Here is a 14751-nt window from a genome sequence, read left to right as displayed (position 1 = left end):
CACACATCCTTCCCACAAACTGAAAATCCTTTGAAGACCAATCACTCTGCAATCCAGTCACTCTTTCGAACTCTCTCACTTGCCATTAAAGCTCTGACACAACTGACATTTTAAGCCCAGACTTAAAACCCACCTTTTCTCAGCGTATTACGTATGATTTCAGTTATAAATACTCCAGTGTAAATATTCTATAGCACTTTGAGCATGCTTTAGGTTGTGGGATAAGCGGATTATAGAACCTACATTAAGCTCTACCGTGGTATGTTTGAAAAAACTCGCACATGATACATTCATTCACTATCAATACTAATGCGTCTTGACTGTTGCCGCTTGGACAGATTTGCAGAGATTTCAAACTAAGGGAACTAAACCTATTTTTTCTGTCCTTCCCCAAAACACCAAAAACAGTGCGCTGACCCACATCCTTTAGAACAGTACCTCGTCAGTGTATATTCGTTATCACAAAGCCATGTTAAATGTATGACCATGTAATGAAGTTATAAATAGGACGGATACAATGTCATAAATTCTAATGTCCACATGTAAATCGTCCACTTGGCACAGGATGCTGCTACAACAGGGTGTCTGATAGTAATGAATATCTTCTGAATGTTGGCAAACTGTTCCACAATATACCCCAAAAGAATTCGTCTATTTGGGGTCAACGAGCTGTGGGTAGCCTAATTTGTATAATACCATTCGGTCAACAGAAGACAGCGACACAAGCATCTACAAACATTTGTTATCAGGGTAAACCCGGGTTCTCATTTACTGGACCTGTTGCAACTGGGCTACACTTGTCCCTTGCTGATGAACGCCTGACATGCATCTGACCTTTCAGCTCCCGTCGTGATATCTGTCATTAAGTTGACCTTCACTGAACAACAAGCAGTGAGTCTGGTGTCTATATTACACGCTGTATGCTGGACAATTCTCAACGTTCACGAAGTTAAAATTGGGATCATCCTCTCTTGACCAACTGTAACAGTTGACCGGCCAGATGAACTTCTTGTGACCCTCTTGTTGGTTACTTGAGTGAAGAAATGTCTATCGATGAATCAAACCAGAGACCATTAAATCACTTTTGTGTGTGTGTTCTCTGATCATATGCTTGGTCAGTTTTCTTAGAAGATACATCCCTGTACTCTACACGGGGTGTTCTCTACACCCCTCTGATAACGGGTGAGACTTGCCCATGTGACAATAACAGTGTCACATTGTCACGATGTGTGTCCTCCACAGGCAAGAGTGTCCTGAAATTTTGTTAAATGACCTTTGAAACGGGTGAAAATGAAGTGTGCTCTCTTCGTTCCCTTACCCCCACCCCCCATCCCTAACTCTCCTTAGCCCACCCCCAACCCTTTGTTCAATAATGTGCACACTACCCTCACCCCTTTCTGAAAAAGCTGTATCCGAACCTGTTCCCGTGGGAGGCTCAGGATGAATTAGATGTGTTGTTTGACGCCGCAGTAGTCTATAGTCCAGTTATCTCATGATGGCATGCAAATGCTCCAGTTTGTTGTACACAAAGTTGCTAGCTCGTAGGGTTGGATGCCAGGGTGCTTGAGGGGAGGGGAGCGAGGGGTCACCCTTCTCCCCTGAACAAAATCTTCACTGAAAGCATTTCACCTATCCTTTGGACTTCATGGTATATATGCATCAGTAGCACCCCACCTCTCTTCTCCAAATGGATCGGCTCCTGTAGTGGGAGCATCAGCAATGACCCAACCCGTCGGGCACGGTGACACGCATTTAGCTTAGTCAGCATTCCTTGTTTTCAAATCAGTTTTGTCAACTAGTACGAACAACCGGTTGTCGAGAGCCAGATTTGCTCCCCTGTGAAGCCAGCGAGGAGTCGGGGGCACATGAGAAAGTCGGTGTACTAATGAGAAGGGTAGGGTAACAGATTGGGGTACAGTCGTGCGTGAAAACTGTAACGCATCTTATTGCTAGAGCTACCTGAAATGCACAAGTAATTCATTGTTTGGGTATTATGATAGGCAGCAGTTATTATTTTTGTAACAAGCCGCGTCCTACAACAAGGCTGATATTAACATTACCAGTGATGAAAGCGACAGCAATACAATCTGCAGCACGCGTTGCTTGTGATGCTTTCTCTTGTCTGACGTCAGGGACTGACATGGAATATAGGCTTTACATAGTCAGGCTCACTTGATAATCCTCTGCCGTTTTACTGTTTACTGACGGTATTGTGTACCTGTGCAAAATATTAGCGGGTTAATTCAATGTTATCCTTAGATAAGAGGGGTAGATAAGCATTGCATGTAACTATGCGGTGTCACTGAAACAAAAATGGGCGTATGCGTTCTGTTATAAACATAATGGGAGTGAAAACACATCGTTATTGACACAGGCTGTGCACATATGCATAGTTTGTATTATCGTGGAAACTGAAACTAGCAGATATGGTAAAGCTGCGTGTTGAATGTTACACTCAACACAGTACACTTTGTCAAAGATCACACTGACTAAGTAAACGTAGAGGTCACACTATCACCGTGTGGAGTTGCCATATGGTTGGACATTTAATCTCGGCTGAACATTATCTGCAACATGCGTGCAGAAGAACATGGATTGTGTGTGAATTTACTTTACTTTTTTATGCAAGTGATGATCCGGATTAGAATCCATGCTTGTCTTAAGAGGCGACTAACGGTGGACAAGTTTGCTAACTTGGTTGACGTATCTCAATTGCGTAGGTCGATGCTCATGCTGTTGTTCATTGGATTGTCTTTCCTGGAAAGACCACCACCATGTAGCTTGACTTTTGCGGCGTTAAACAACAAAGAGAGTACGGTTGAGTGGAGAGTAAGCATGAGTGGAGAATACGGATGTGTGGAGAGTACGGATGAGTCACTGAATGGTAGCCTCCCTTGACTGTGCCAGGATCAGCGGATATGAACACAGCTTTCTCAATTATTGTATTAGACAGATTTCTCTGCACCTAATCTGTCCTGACATAGTAATAATACTGTTCATATATCATCTGTGCGCTGAGTGTAGCAAAACAAATTGTATCTCTGTAGAGTCATGCCCCTTTAGACTCACGGACACGTGCCTCGCTCGAACCACTGAATTCCGTGAGATTCCGTTCATCTCTTGATTTGGCTCTATAAAAATGATATGCATTCAGAGACTACGCGTTAGTCTAGGATAGGAGGTACGATCATCTCAGTGAGGGGGCTTCACACGTGGTATCTATATAGGGGAATCGAACCCGTACCGGCGTGACGAACATTTAACCACTAGGCTCTTCAACAGGCCCCAGGAGTGATAAAGGTTTCAATAGTTTATCAATTTGGTCCACGAGTCAGCCCATGTGTATGAGAGAGACAAAACAGTGTGTGAGATGACATTTAAGAATCAGTGAAACTACAGGTATGGCCAGTGAAATCAACAGCCAGTGCTACTTTAACAGACACCTGGTAGCGTGCTCACATATTTCCTAATAGAGATATTTGATATCTATGGCAAATATCCTCTATCATCTAAATCTATGTCAGGTATTGTTAATCAGGCAGATAGACGTCATACCATATCATAAAAATAAACGATAAGAGAGTATTGTAGCCTTAGAGAAAAAAAATCAAATGATAATAAGTCTGCCGACATATGTTCACAAGTGAGCTCAATGTACTAGTCATTGCAAGTTGCTGTTTGGTCAAACATACCACAGGCTTTGACAGCTCAGATGCGGTTCTGTCTCTCATTTCGGTAATTCCTTCAAGGACTGGCTTCCCATGAGGCATTCCATACACCAAAGCATATACAGTGCTCTTTTCCTGTGCAATAAGGACCATATCAAAATTTCCCAGCGTAAAGAGTTTGTAATTTACATTTCCTTTTAAGTCATCGCTGAAGTTCTAACCCGCACAAGACCATTTCATTCTTGCTTTTGAACCTGTCCGTGAATAGCATGTCACTCATGCAGGCCAAGACACAGAGTAACGCTGGTCCCTGGGTGTAATTCTGATAGTAACAAACATCCCATTTAAACTGAATTCGAGCCCAAGGGAAATGGGCGATTCGGGGGAGCCTTGGGAAATACATATACTTGCTTCGTTTAGGGTTTTATCATTGTGGGGAGGGTTTGGTAAAATAACGTGGTTCAGGGGAAGACCGAGACAGATAAGCCCAGAACCCTATTGATGTTACGTTGTGATTATTTCAGTATATTATGTCCGCTTCGCTAAATCATTGCCCGCGTGGACAGAGGCTGTATCTCACACAGGGATTGTTTATTCACAGCTTATATGGGGCAGTGTGTCTGTTTGGATGTTATATAGGCTTACATGCCGTAAAGACGTCAAACATCCGACACAATATCTAAAGGTATGTTAGCTTTGATATTATACCGATGGGGCCAGCTAGCCCCTGAGCTACATTATTCCCTATTGCCTAGCCTTCCCTGCAATTCTAAATCCCTAAATGAAACAAACCTAGAGTTTCCCAGGTTAACGATCTCCCAACTCAATGGGGCATCTTTTCAATTTAAAAGTTTTGGGTCTTTTTTGTTTGTTTTTTTTTAGCTTAATTTGTATTTGTTTTCTTTATTTTATTTTTCTTTTTATTTATTTATTTTCCTTTTTTTGTTACAATAACAACTTCTTAAATTCAGGGACTAAGCGTTAGTATTGGGTGAACACAAAGATTGACATTTCACCATGGGCGAACAACCAGGCCCGTATGACACTTTGATTTACCGGGGAATATTTTATGAGTGGACTGTTGATATGGGTTTGATATGAAAAGTGCTATAACATAACCTTTTATCATGAACCATAACTCACGCGTGTATTGCTATCAGCATGCTTTAGAATAACTGATTTCGATGTCTGGAATACCACTTCTCATTATTATATTTTCGAATGGCACGCGAAAAGCATGTTTGTTCGTTCACTGCGAACATGAAAGTAGGAAGTTCCCTATAGTCTGAATTGACTACTGATTGATATGATATCTTTCGAATCCTAAACAGTTTTTGTCTCTTTCGCTTATAACTACATTCGTGCTAGATCGTAAACTAATAGCTGTCAGATCCGGGTACTGTGCACGTTTCCCTTTGTATGATTGTGTATCGCATATAAATGAAACCCCTGTCCTTGATAACCAGTGTAACATCGAAACAAAATATTATTTCCTTACACTATCAGTCAGCAATGTTCGCATAAGTTTCTAAAACTAACCGCAACACTACTGATCGCGGAAAGGATACATTCTCATAGAAACATGAAACCTTCATTGTTTATGACTTTTGTGGATTCTCTCACAGAAGACTCGGGTTCGATTCATAACATTTCTAGGGTCCCTTGTCGTAATATGGATGGAACGCTCCTAAAACCGTATTTTTAAAGCGTTCCAGTGGGTATTCAAGCCTATATGAATATATTACAAACTATAACACAAAATGTACTTAAATTTGAAATTGCAAAGGAGAAGGACACTGTTTGATGCGTGGGCGCATTCCATGGGCTTACGTCCCACTTCAAGTTCACTACACGTGTCTGATAAACTTTAAAAGCCTAAAATCCCCAAATATATATGTCCAGTTTCGTGATATTAATTCCGATTTATCTCCACAATCATAAGGAAACGTTTACCTCTTTACAGGCCGGTTTCATTCAAATCGTGCTTATTCTGTTGTCACAGGGGTCAAATCTATGTACTCTCATGAAAAATTCCACAAACTGACCTTCAGCGGTGATCGTAAAATATATTCTGCTCTTAACGTTTCTCAAACCAAGCACGGGAATTCCCCTATAGTTGATGTAATGTTACTAAATATAGCCAATGACGAATTTATTCAACTATCCAATCAGCCCGTATTTTCCACACACCTGACTTTCTCCAGCCAATCAGATGGCATTACGCAAGACTAGCGCATTTGGGGCAGAGGAATCTACCCTAGTTGTCGTTATTTCTCGAAAACAAGAAAACCGACAAGGAATGGCGGACTCTGGCATCGAAATCGACCTTGGAGGTCTGCTCGGGGTGGACGAAAACTCTTCAGACGGCGCCTACTATGAGCTGAAGAGCAAGACAGTTTCGGAGAGGTGAGAAGTGCGCGCACGTCCCAGCTATCCTGAAACGCCCTCTCGTTCGAGCCGCGGTCGATTCACATATGATCCGTGATATAACTGTACACTTGACCCGCCCGTGTCTGACATCCCGAAAGTAATTACGTAACACACCGAAGTAAGACAGATGTGCTGTTGTGTCGCTACCTGATGAAGTTTGGGAGTGTGTAGCGACAGCCCATGTTTGTACCTTATGACAAAGCTATGTCAACTACGTCAGCTGTCACTGGCAATGTAATCCCCTCCATGTGCAAACTCCATTCACACATCTAAACAGAGTGTTCATACTTTATTATAGCCAGTTGTCGTTTATACATCCAGCTTGATAACAACGCGTGACTCTATACCGTTACGTCGTTTTCTGTCATGAACAAGAACCTGTTACTCAACAAATCGCACCCTTCGCCACAATTCGTTCCTGTAACTTGTCTACAGATGCATGACTTGGTTTGAGTATTAAATGCGTTTTGCAGAACTGTTAGGGGCAATCAGTCATGTCATTAATGAGATAAATGAGATTTTGTTTTGATATGCAGAATGAAAAAAAACCCAAAATAACCAGATATATCAATGTATAAAGGTGCATTTCTTCACAAAGAATATTTATAGTGAGAATATGACAGTGCAGAACTGGGTATATTTTCTTTAGCACTGTAATTGAATGCTTGGTTAATTTGTGTGATTGGAGTAAGGGAAACTGGTACAATATCCTACACAACTAAAACATTATTTACTTTGTTTTGTTTGTATCTACATTTGGGATTGGCTGATGTGCTTTCCTTACTATGCATTTTCCACTATACAATCAGCTAGATGCAGGGTTTTATCTTGGGTCCTGTATTTGAGGGTCCCTGGGACTTGTGTTTTTAATTTTCAGGGTCCAGGAGTATCCTGGATGCAGTCCCCAGACACTTAAGTATTATCATCAATACTATGTTGTAATATGGTTGCAGTTCAGTTACTGTTATAGTACTGTGTATCATGATCATCACATTGTTGCAGTTATTACATTGTAAATAGTACCATACCCCAGCTAGCTGCATACTCAGTGATAACTTATTGTTATGTTATCACAATTTTAACAAGAAGTATTTGGACTGTTTATGCATCCCTGGGGACATGCTATTAAATTATAGGGGCACAGGAATTCATACCCCTTAAATCTCTGCAGATGCTTATGGCCTTGTCATTGTTGTGTCCCACTGAGATGTAGACTTTATAATCATTGTTTTGTGTAGAACTGTAGATGAAGTTGTAGTCTATTTTGTGTGGCAGTATGCATCAACATATGGCATAAAATGATGTGGATGGAGCATGTCAAATGCCAGTGAAATATATTATATTTGTGGGAATACTATTTATAATGTATTATATTTTTATTAATATTGCTGAACATTTATAGTGCTAAATCAGAGCACAAAGTGGGTGCTCAAAGTGCTATGAAGTAATGCTTGATTTACTTCGTATATAGTTTATGAAAAGAGATGTTATTTAAAATGTAATTTATCACATTATATCTACGTATGCATGACTTTTTGTTTAACCCTGATTGTTCCTTTCCACGAGTAAGGTGGAACAGGTGATCCTGGTAGTGATACTGTTATAACTACGTGGATCTGATCTGACCAGACCACTGCCATATAGTTGGAATATTGCTCACTCACTCACTCACTCACTCACTCACTCACTCACTCACTCACTCACTCACTCACTCACTCACTCACTCACTCACTCACTCACTCACTCACTCACTCTTTTCAATAAGGCTGACTGAACACAATCAGATAGTGAGACTATGGCATTGTTTCTCATGCTTACAGGAAGTAGTTTGTCAGGTCAAGATTTATATATTTGTTTGTGTGTTTGTTGGTTTGTTTATTTCCAAGCCATTAAGAGTTTTTTTCCTTGACTCGCTTACAGTGTCAGTTGTGTAACTATATAACAAACTAGTGCCACAATGACTATGTTTATGATCTCTGTTGATGTCTTTGAAGCTGAAAGTTCCTCAACAGTAAGTGGTTCATTTATACATATATTTACATGATTCAACAATGTGACGCTTTATAGTTAAATTAATGGTTGGTATAGTTGTTACTCTATATTTATATCCATAATTCACCCCAATTGTGGTTAGCAATTGCTATGTTAGTTATCTTGCACATATTTTGCCAGCACCCGTCTTTATGTCTCTGTTCCAGTAACTTCTCATTCTTCAGGTAATATCTGTCCTGACTGTGATTTCTTGAAACAAATCTGTCCTGACTGTGATTTCTTGAAACAAATCTGTCCTGACTGTGATTTCTTGAAACAAATCTGTCCTGACTGCGATTTCTTGAAACAAATCTGTCCTGACTGTGATTTCTTGAAACAAATCTGTCCTGACTGCGATTTCTTGAAACAAATCTGTCCTGACTGTGATTTCTTGAAACAAATCTGTCCTGACTGTGATTTCTTGAAACAAATCTGTCCTGACTGCAATTTCTTGAAACAAAGTTTTTAATCATGTTTCTAAGTGAGTTTGCGAATTTGAAACACCTGAACTTATGACTCCACTGTATTTTTAGAGTGATGTTTTCAGAAACCAGGGCTGGGTTACAGGATTAGCATGAATATTAGGCCCTGTTTAATTTACACTAAGAGCAAATAAACAGTAGTCAGTTGAACAGTGGTTAGCAGAGGAACTGGTGTATTATACTCTCTGTCTGTTCCTCCCTTCCTTCAGCTGTCATACACAATCCACATTTAATCTCATTATAAGTCCCTTGTAACCATTGTGCCCACCCACGTCACATTTTGTGTTCTATTTCATCTATTTCCAACAAACAAACCATACTTCATCAGTTCATAAATGCCTGACTTCAAATGATACTGTAATAAATAAGGATATATATGTTTGTATATTATAACTCTTTTGGACTTTGTACTTAAAATGTTCAAATGTTTATAGATGCCAACTTGATCTTGTCACTCTATTGCTGGAATAATGGCAATGTGACATAAAACCCAACATAAACTGACCTTAAGCCCAAGGACAGTTGTACCTATAGCTAATATGGAACTGGTTTTAGGAGTACTCAAGGTAAAGCAATATCTCTTTTGTGTGAGTAGTTCATGCTGGTTTTTGCTATTTCTTATGCCGTACAGTCTATACAGATCTAACAATACAGGGTGTTATATGTGACCGAGTCCCAGTGTGGCTCATGGTTGGCTGCAGTATGTATTTAGGAGTATATTGTAGCCATGTAATATCATTGCCGTATTTCAATAGATATTTTCCTTGCTTGCGTCGGCAAAGGATGATTCACTTCTCGCTGGGTTGTGTGTGGGGAAGCTGACACATCTGTAAGTGACATCAGAAAAAGCCACAATGGTGGTGGAAGTAAAGTTGTCAGATTTGTCAGATTGTTGGGGCAGGACATATTAGGAAATCTATTGATTGTCATAGATTTGATGTAAGTAACGACTTTCGTGACATTAGCAGGACGTGCTGCAGCATAAATACTCTGCACATTCTTGGTAAATGATTTCAGCATTGTGTCTCTTAACAGGAACGTTATCAGTAAAATTGCATGTGTAGTGCAAGAACTGAATACAAAAAGTGTCTTTGTTGTTCTTTTCAGAACTTATCATGAACTTAAACGTTCAATTAAGTTTTTAGGCTCTGTATTTATGTCTTCAAAAATTGCCTGCAATAATGATTTACTGAATACTTCAAGAGATCCAGTCTTTAGAGTGTAATATTTTAACATTGTGGTAATTTGCAGCAGAGTTTTAATGTATGCAAAGCCATGTCATCTTGTAATGCATTGGACTACATGTTTTATTATCTCAAAGGGACCATTGACATTTGCTAGTATAAATGAAGCTCATTTTATGTATTCTGCTGAAATATGCAGCAAGTTGCTGGGACAACAGTTTGTTATATCTTTTGTAACTTTCTAACTCCTGTGCTTACTCATAAAATATGGTCATTTTGGAGACGGAATGAAAAGGAAAAATATGACGAAATAAAGAAGAAATCAATTCTGTTTACAAGAGTGACATGATCAATTCAGGTGATTTCAGATTGACATCAGTGTGTTGCTGACAGCAATGTACGCATCATTGCTTGGTAGCAGGTTGCCCTATTGAGTTGCCATTCTGATGTACATGCGTAATTATTGTGATTTGGAACACAGCCAAACAGTTCCCCCTTCTCATCCAGTGAACAACAAGTGACGTGGATGCTTTCATACAAGTCCTAGGTTTCGTTTTGAGATTTTCATGGAAATTCACTGTGGGAAGGAAACAGGTGTTGGTTGTGTTGAACATCTACAGCTATAAATAGCTAAGATGACTTGGCAGTCAGCTGACAAGTGGTCTATGACGAGTGCCCTGACATAATGGGTAGGCATGGATGTATAGTTTAACATTCTCATGTTAGTTTAGCTTGATTTGAGAAGGATGTGTGCTGTTTTCATGGATCGTTGCTTGAAGGATGACCTTCAGTGTATTTTAAGTGTTTTCATGCATATTAAATACTGTTTCCTGTTTAAATTCAGTAGTGACCTACAGTGTCCTGTTAAATTTTGACTGGTGTTTGGTCAGTGATGGATTGAACACATTGACATGGACTGTCTGGCTGGACTGTCTTTGGCTTATTCAGGTTCATTATTTGTAACTACACTTGTATCATACACAATACTGGCCTACTTTCAAAGTCCTACATGGAACCGTATGGTGTATGAGCTTGAAGAATAGTTCTAGATCATGACTGAAGTGAGTTATTTATTCAAATGAGAACAATTCTGACAACGAAATGCTGTTAGTCAACAGAAAGATACATCAGTGTTTTATGTATATCAATGTCTAACATCACTCCCAGCATGTGTCCATACATGTCCTTGTTTTTTTTTTAATAAATGGCTTATTTCAAACCTTTTTTGCGAATAAACATATTGCAGGAACTAGAAGTGTACATGGGGCTTAAAACTGTGGATGTTGTGTAAGGATCAAGATGAAGGACTAATTTTGTATCACTCATTTACTTCAACCAAAGTTTTGCAGTCTAGTTCAACATTTAATGCACATTCAAGAGCAGAGGAATGCAACTTCTGTATGTGGCATGCAGAAACTGGTGTGCTATGTTTAGATGTAGATCCTAACACTAATGATTTTCATTTACTTGATAACAGTGTTAGGATCTTCGTCGAAGTGTCACATCTATTGCAATAGATGCTGTCTATCCACAAAAAGTGTTCCTCCTCGGAAGAACATACAGTTAACATAGAGGAGGGTTTGTATACATAGTAAATCATCTGGGTTTTTTTCATACTGGGTTATGGGTCACTTTTCTGTAAAGCATATCTAAGACCAGACCAATTTTATTTCTTGTTTTACGGATTTTTGTCCTCCGAAAACTTGAAAGCAGGCAGGGAAAAAAATAAAAATAAAATTTCCAATCAAAGTAATATTCCATTTAAATACTCAAAGTATTTTACTTTTGGCAATTTATGAAGTGAATATGAGTGAAAAAACAACTTAAAAAGTATTTTCTTGTGTGTCTACAATTTTAGCCAATAAAAACATTAGGATTTTATTTTTGGAGGAGGAAAATTAATTTTTTTTTTTTTTTCTCTTATTCTTGAAAAAATACAGTAGGCGGATCCGTAAACCAAGAAATATAGTTGGTCTGTCCTAATGGTAATGACACTGACATTGAGAAAAGTAAAAACAAGTGCTGTGGTGGTGAACCATGGAACGAGCTGGATTTCATGATAAGATTTACATTGGCAATAAATAGTTAAACAATGGGAGACAGTAAGTTGTAACACTGGACAATATTGAGCAATACAAGGGAGTGTGGAGTTGATATATAAATATGACTAGTATACAGTCTACCTGATAAGGGTTATCTGTTTCTTGAACTAATGCTGGGCAGAGTCCGGGCTAGAACAGGGATAGTAATACAGTTCATGAGAAACCTGATCGGTCAGTGGGAAACACTGAAATAAAGATGGCACTGAAGGATAAGTGCATTGATGTATCAAGTTTCAGAACCAGTGTATTATGAGTACATTGTATTCTGTATATCGTATCCTATGTCACAGTACTTGATGATATTGTATCTTGTAGCATCTATCTTGTGTATTCCACCCTTTAAATTTGATCTTTTATCAAATTTGGTTAATTTAAACAAGTGAGTGAATAATAAATCTTAATTATGAATATAAATCAAACACTAATGCATCTTAAGCTCTTGCATTCTATTGTAACCATGAGTTGATGAAGTGACGGTGATACATGCAGTAGGTTAGCAGGTACACTTAATATGTTGGAGTGATTACTGGATGATAGGGCCGAACTATCAAAGTTCAGTGTGACCCATTTGTGTGTGGTACACTGTCTGGATTAGTTGTATGGCCATGGAGGTGTGTTGTGCACCAGACACACAGAGCGGGAACCAACCTGTCGATCTAACTCTACCCAGGAAACGGAGGACATACTGTGTACGACAGAGGACAAGGTACGCCTACATTCCTAGTCGAGTCAGGTTGTCGCTCTGTGACATGTCTTTCTTTGTGACTTGTGTGATGATGCACAAACTTGATGTCCTATTGTGGAGAAGTCACAAGATGGACGGTTTTGCTTGATTGAATATTTCTTTGGCTATTGTTGAAGTGCATGTGATTGACGGTTGACAGGACTTTACTATCTGTGTCCTTGGAAGGTGTTTTCCTGTTCTTGAAGTTGCCTTTTATTGTTGATAACATGTGTATTTGCCAGTCATAGGCAATCCCTGTAAATATGAAGTAAGTTAACTACTGTTGATATTTCTAATAATTTGTAATGCAAGTTAACTTCCCTGAAGGGTATGGTATATAAAACAATAGTGTTATGCCATATGTTGATATTTTGTCAAGTTGTTCTCATGGTCGTCTTTGACACAATTCCTGAATTAGATTGCCTTACTGCAGCTGCAAAATTTCTGAGCCTTAAGCTTGACAAAAGCATAAGTTTTATGTAAACAATACTACCAGTGGTCATGGTGCCTTATGCTTCCACTAAACTCTATGGAACTCAGTCAAATGTCATCAGATCTACCTCTTCTGCCATTAATTGTCCATTTTTGTATGTGTCTTAATGAAGCGTTAATTATTATATTGTTGTAGTGAAGCACCAGTGACTTATTTTTGCCCATTTCATGTTGTTTTCATTTAAAGTAATGTTAAGAATATTCTGATGAAATAATAATAGTTATTTAATAATTATTTTCAAAATATTCTGATGAGCTTCAGTCTTGGGGCTTTTTTTCATAAGAAAACAGAATGGTGGAAACTTGTCAGTCATCACCCGAAGGTTTTCACAGAATTTCCATAGGGATGACAACATATATATATATAGTTTCTGTTCGTTACATGAAAAAGAATGTGCCAGTTATATAGTTACATTAGCGAAGATTGTATTTTGTGCAAGATGTTCCACAGTTGGGGTTGTTGACCATGTAGACATGTGTGCGATAGGGCTGATAACAGGGGAAGGTATTGATGCACTTGTTTTGATGGAAATGTTTACAGAGGGCAGGTGACCTTGGCTTGATTCTGACCACATGTTGCCTGTCGTGGCTGCATAAGGTCACTCAAGTGTTTATGAATAATCATGGATGTAGTGGTCATGCCTGTGTTAGATTACTGTGTGGATTTATGAACTCAGTTGATAAGTATAATAGGTATGCATTTAGAGACAAATTACTATTTATAAAAAAATTGAACATATACCACTGTACTTAGCTGATGCTACTATAGGCTGTGATAGGCATTTATACAAAGCCTGTTTCCACACATTTGTGCATGCTGAAAGTCATCACCACATTATCACAGCAGATAACAGGCTGCATGTGAGGCACCAGATGGTTAAAAGTTACATGACTTATCCCACCGGGTACCCATTTACTGTTGGGTTAAGAGAGGTAATTTTGAAGAAACTTTCTTGCCTAACATTCGTTTACGGGCAGGACTAAGTCTTAGAAACTGTCAGGAGTCAAGCTGCCAAACTCAATCTCTGCGCCCAAGGTAGCAGTCTCTGCGCCCAAGGTAGCGTAACTTCAGCTGATATATGACCTGAGCTCTATGCACAGGACCACACACCAAATAAATCATCAGTAGTTTAGAGTGTTAGCTTAGAGTGAGCTCAAACAAACTCCAACAACTCTGATCTGGGTGAATTCATGTGAACCATTTATTCATGAGGGTTATTTGCAGCACATACTCACTCAACTTTCATTGATGGCATCTCGGGAATCTGGATGCTTCTATGGTTAGCAAGTGGTCATCTTGCAAAATATGTAGGCAGTGAAAATGTGGCCAATTTTATTGACCTAATAATGTGATTGACCTTTTTCCATTCTGGATTTTACAAGGAAATTTGATAATTTAGCAGTGTAGCTATGTAGATAAACAACACAATCTGAACAGGGAAATAGCCAGGGGTTTGTCAAGGTTTCACAGTGTTGGTGATTTTGAAGCAGCTGCCGGAAGTATTTATGTAGAATTAGGAAGAGGACTTTGACATACAATTGCCTCATATGGCAGCAGGTTTTGTGTGAGGGGAATACCCAGGTACACAGGCGGATGTGTTCCACGAATATTCACTCTCAGGTTTTACCTTCACACAA

The 14751-nt window shown here is 39.0% G+C and overlaps 2 protein-coding genes across 4 annotated transcripts in view; one reads left to right on the top strand and one right to left on the bottom strand.

Annotated features, from left to right (window-relative positions):
• The window catches only part of LOC137296579 (regulator of nonsense transcripts 2-like), a 269128-nt gene that overhangs the window by 230080 nt on the left and 24297 nt on the right, over nucleotides 1-14751 (bottom strand). The window lies entirely within an intron of this gene.
• Nucleotides 1-14751, top strand: part of LOC137295534 (microphthalmia-associated transcription factor-like) — a 28415-nt gene that overhangs the window by 4667 nt on the left and 8997 nt on the right. Inside the window, exon 1 of one of the 3 annotated variants that reach the window (XM_067826917.1) lies at nucleotides 5884-6074. The exons of 1 other annotated variant lie outside the window; for it this stretch is intronic. In XM_067826917.1, coding sequence (XP_067683018.1) covers nucleotides 5968-6074 — 107 coding nt within the window. In that variant the 5' untranslated portion in view covers nucleotides 5884-5967. Of the gene's footprint in view, nucleotides 1-5883; nucleotides 6075-9468; nucleotides 9551-14751 lie in introns of those variants that run through there. One more of the 3 variants, XM_067826918.1, reaches the window with a different exon arrangement.

The sequence above is a fragment of the Haliotis asinina genome, chromosome 9 (genome assembly GCF_037392515.1).
Source record: "Haliotis asinina isolate JCU_RB_2024 chromosome 9, JCU_Hal_asi_v2, whole genome shotgun sequence".
Lineage (NCBI taxonomy): Eukaryota > Metazoa > Mollusca > Gastropoda > Lepetellida > Haliotidae > Haliotis > Haliotis asinina.
Note: the sequence above shows the minus strand (reverse complement) of the source record. Positions and strands in the feature narration are given on the sequence as shown.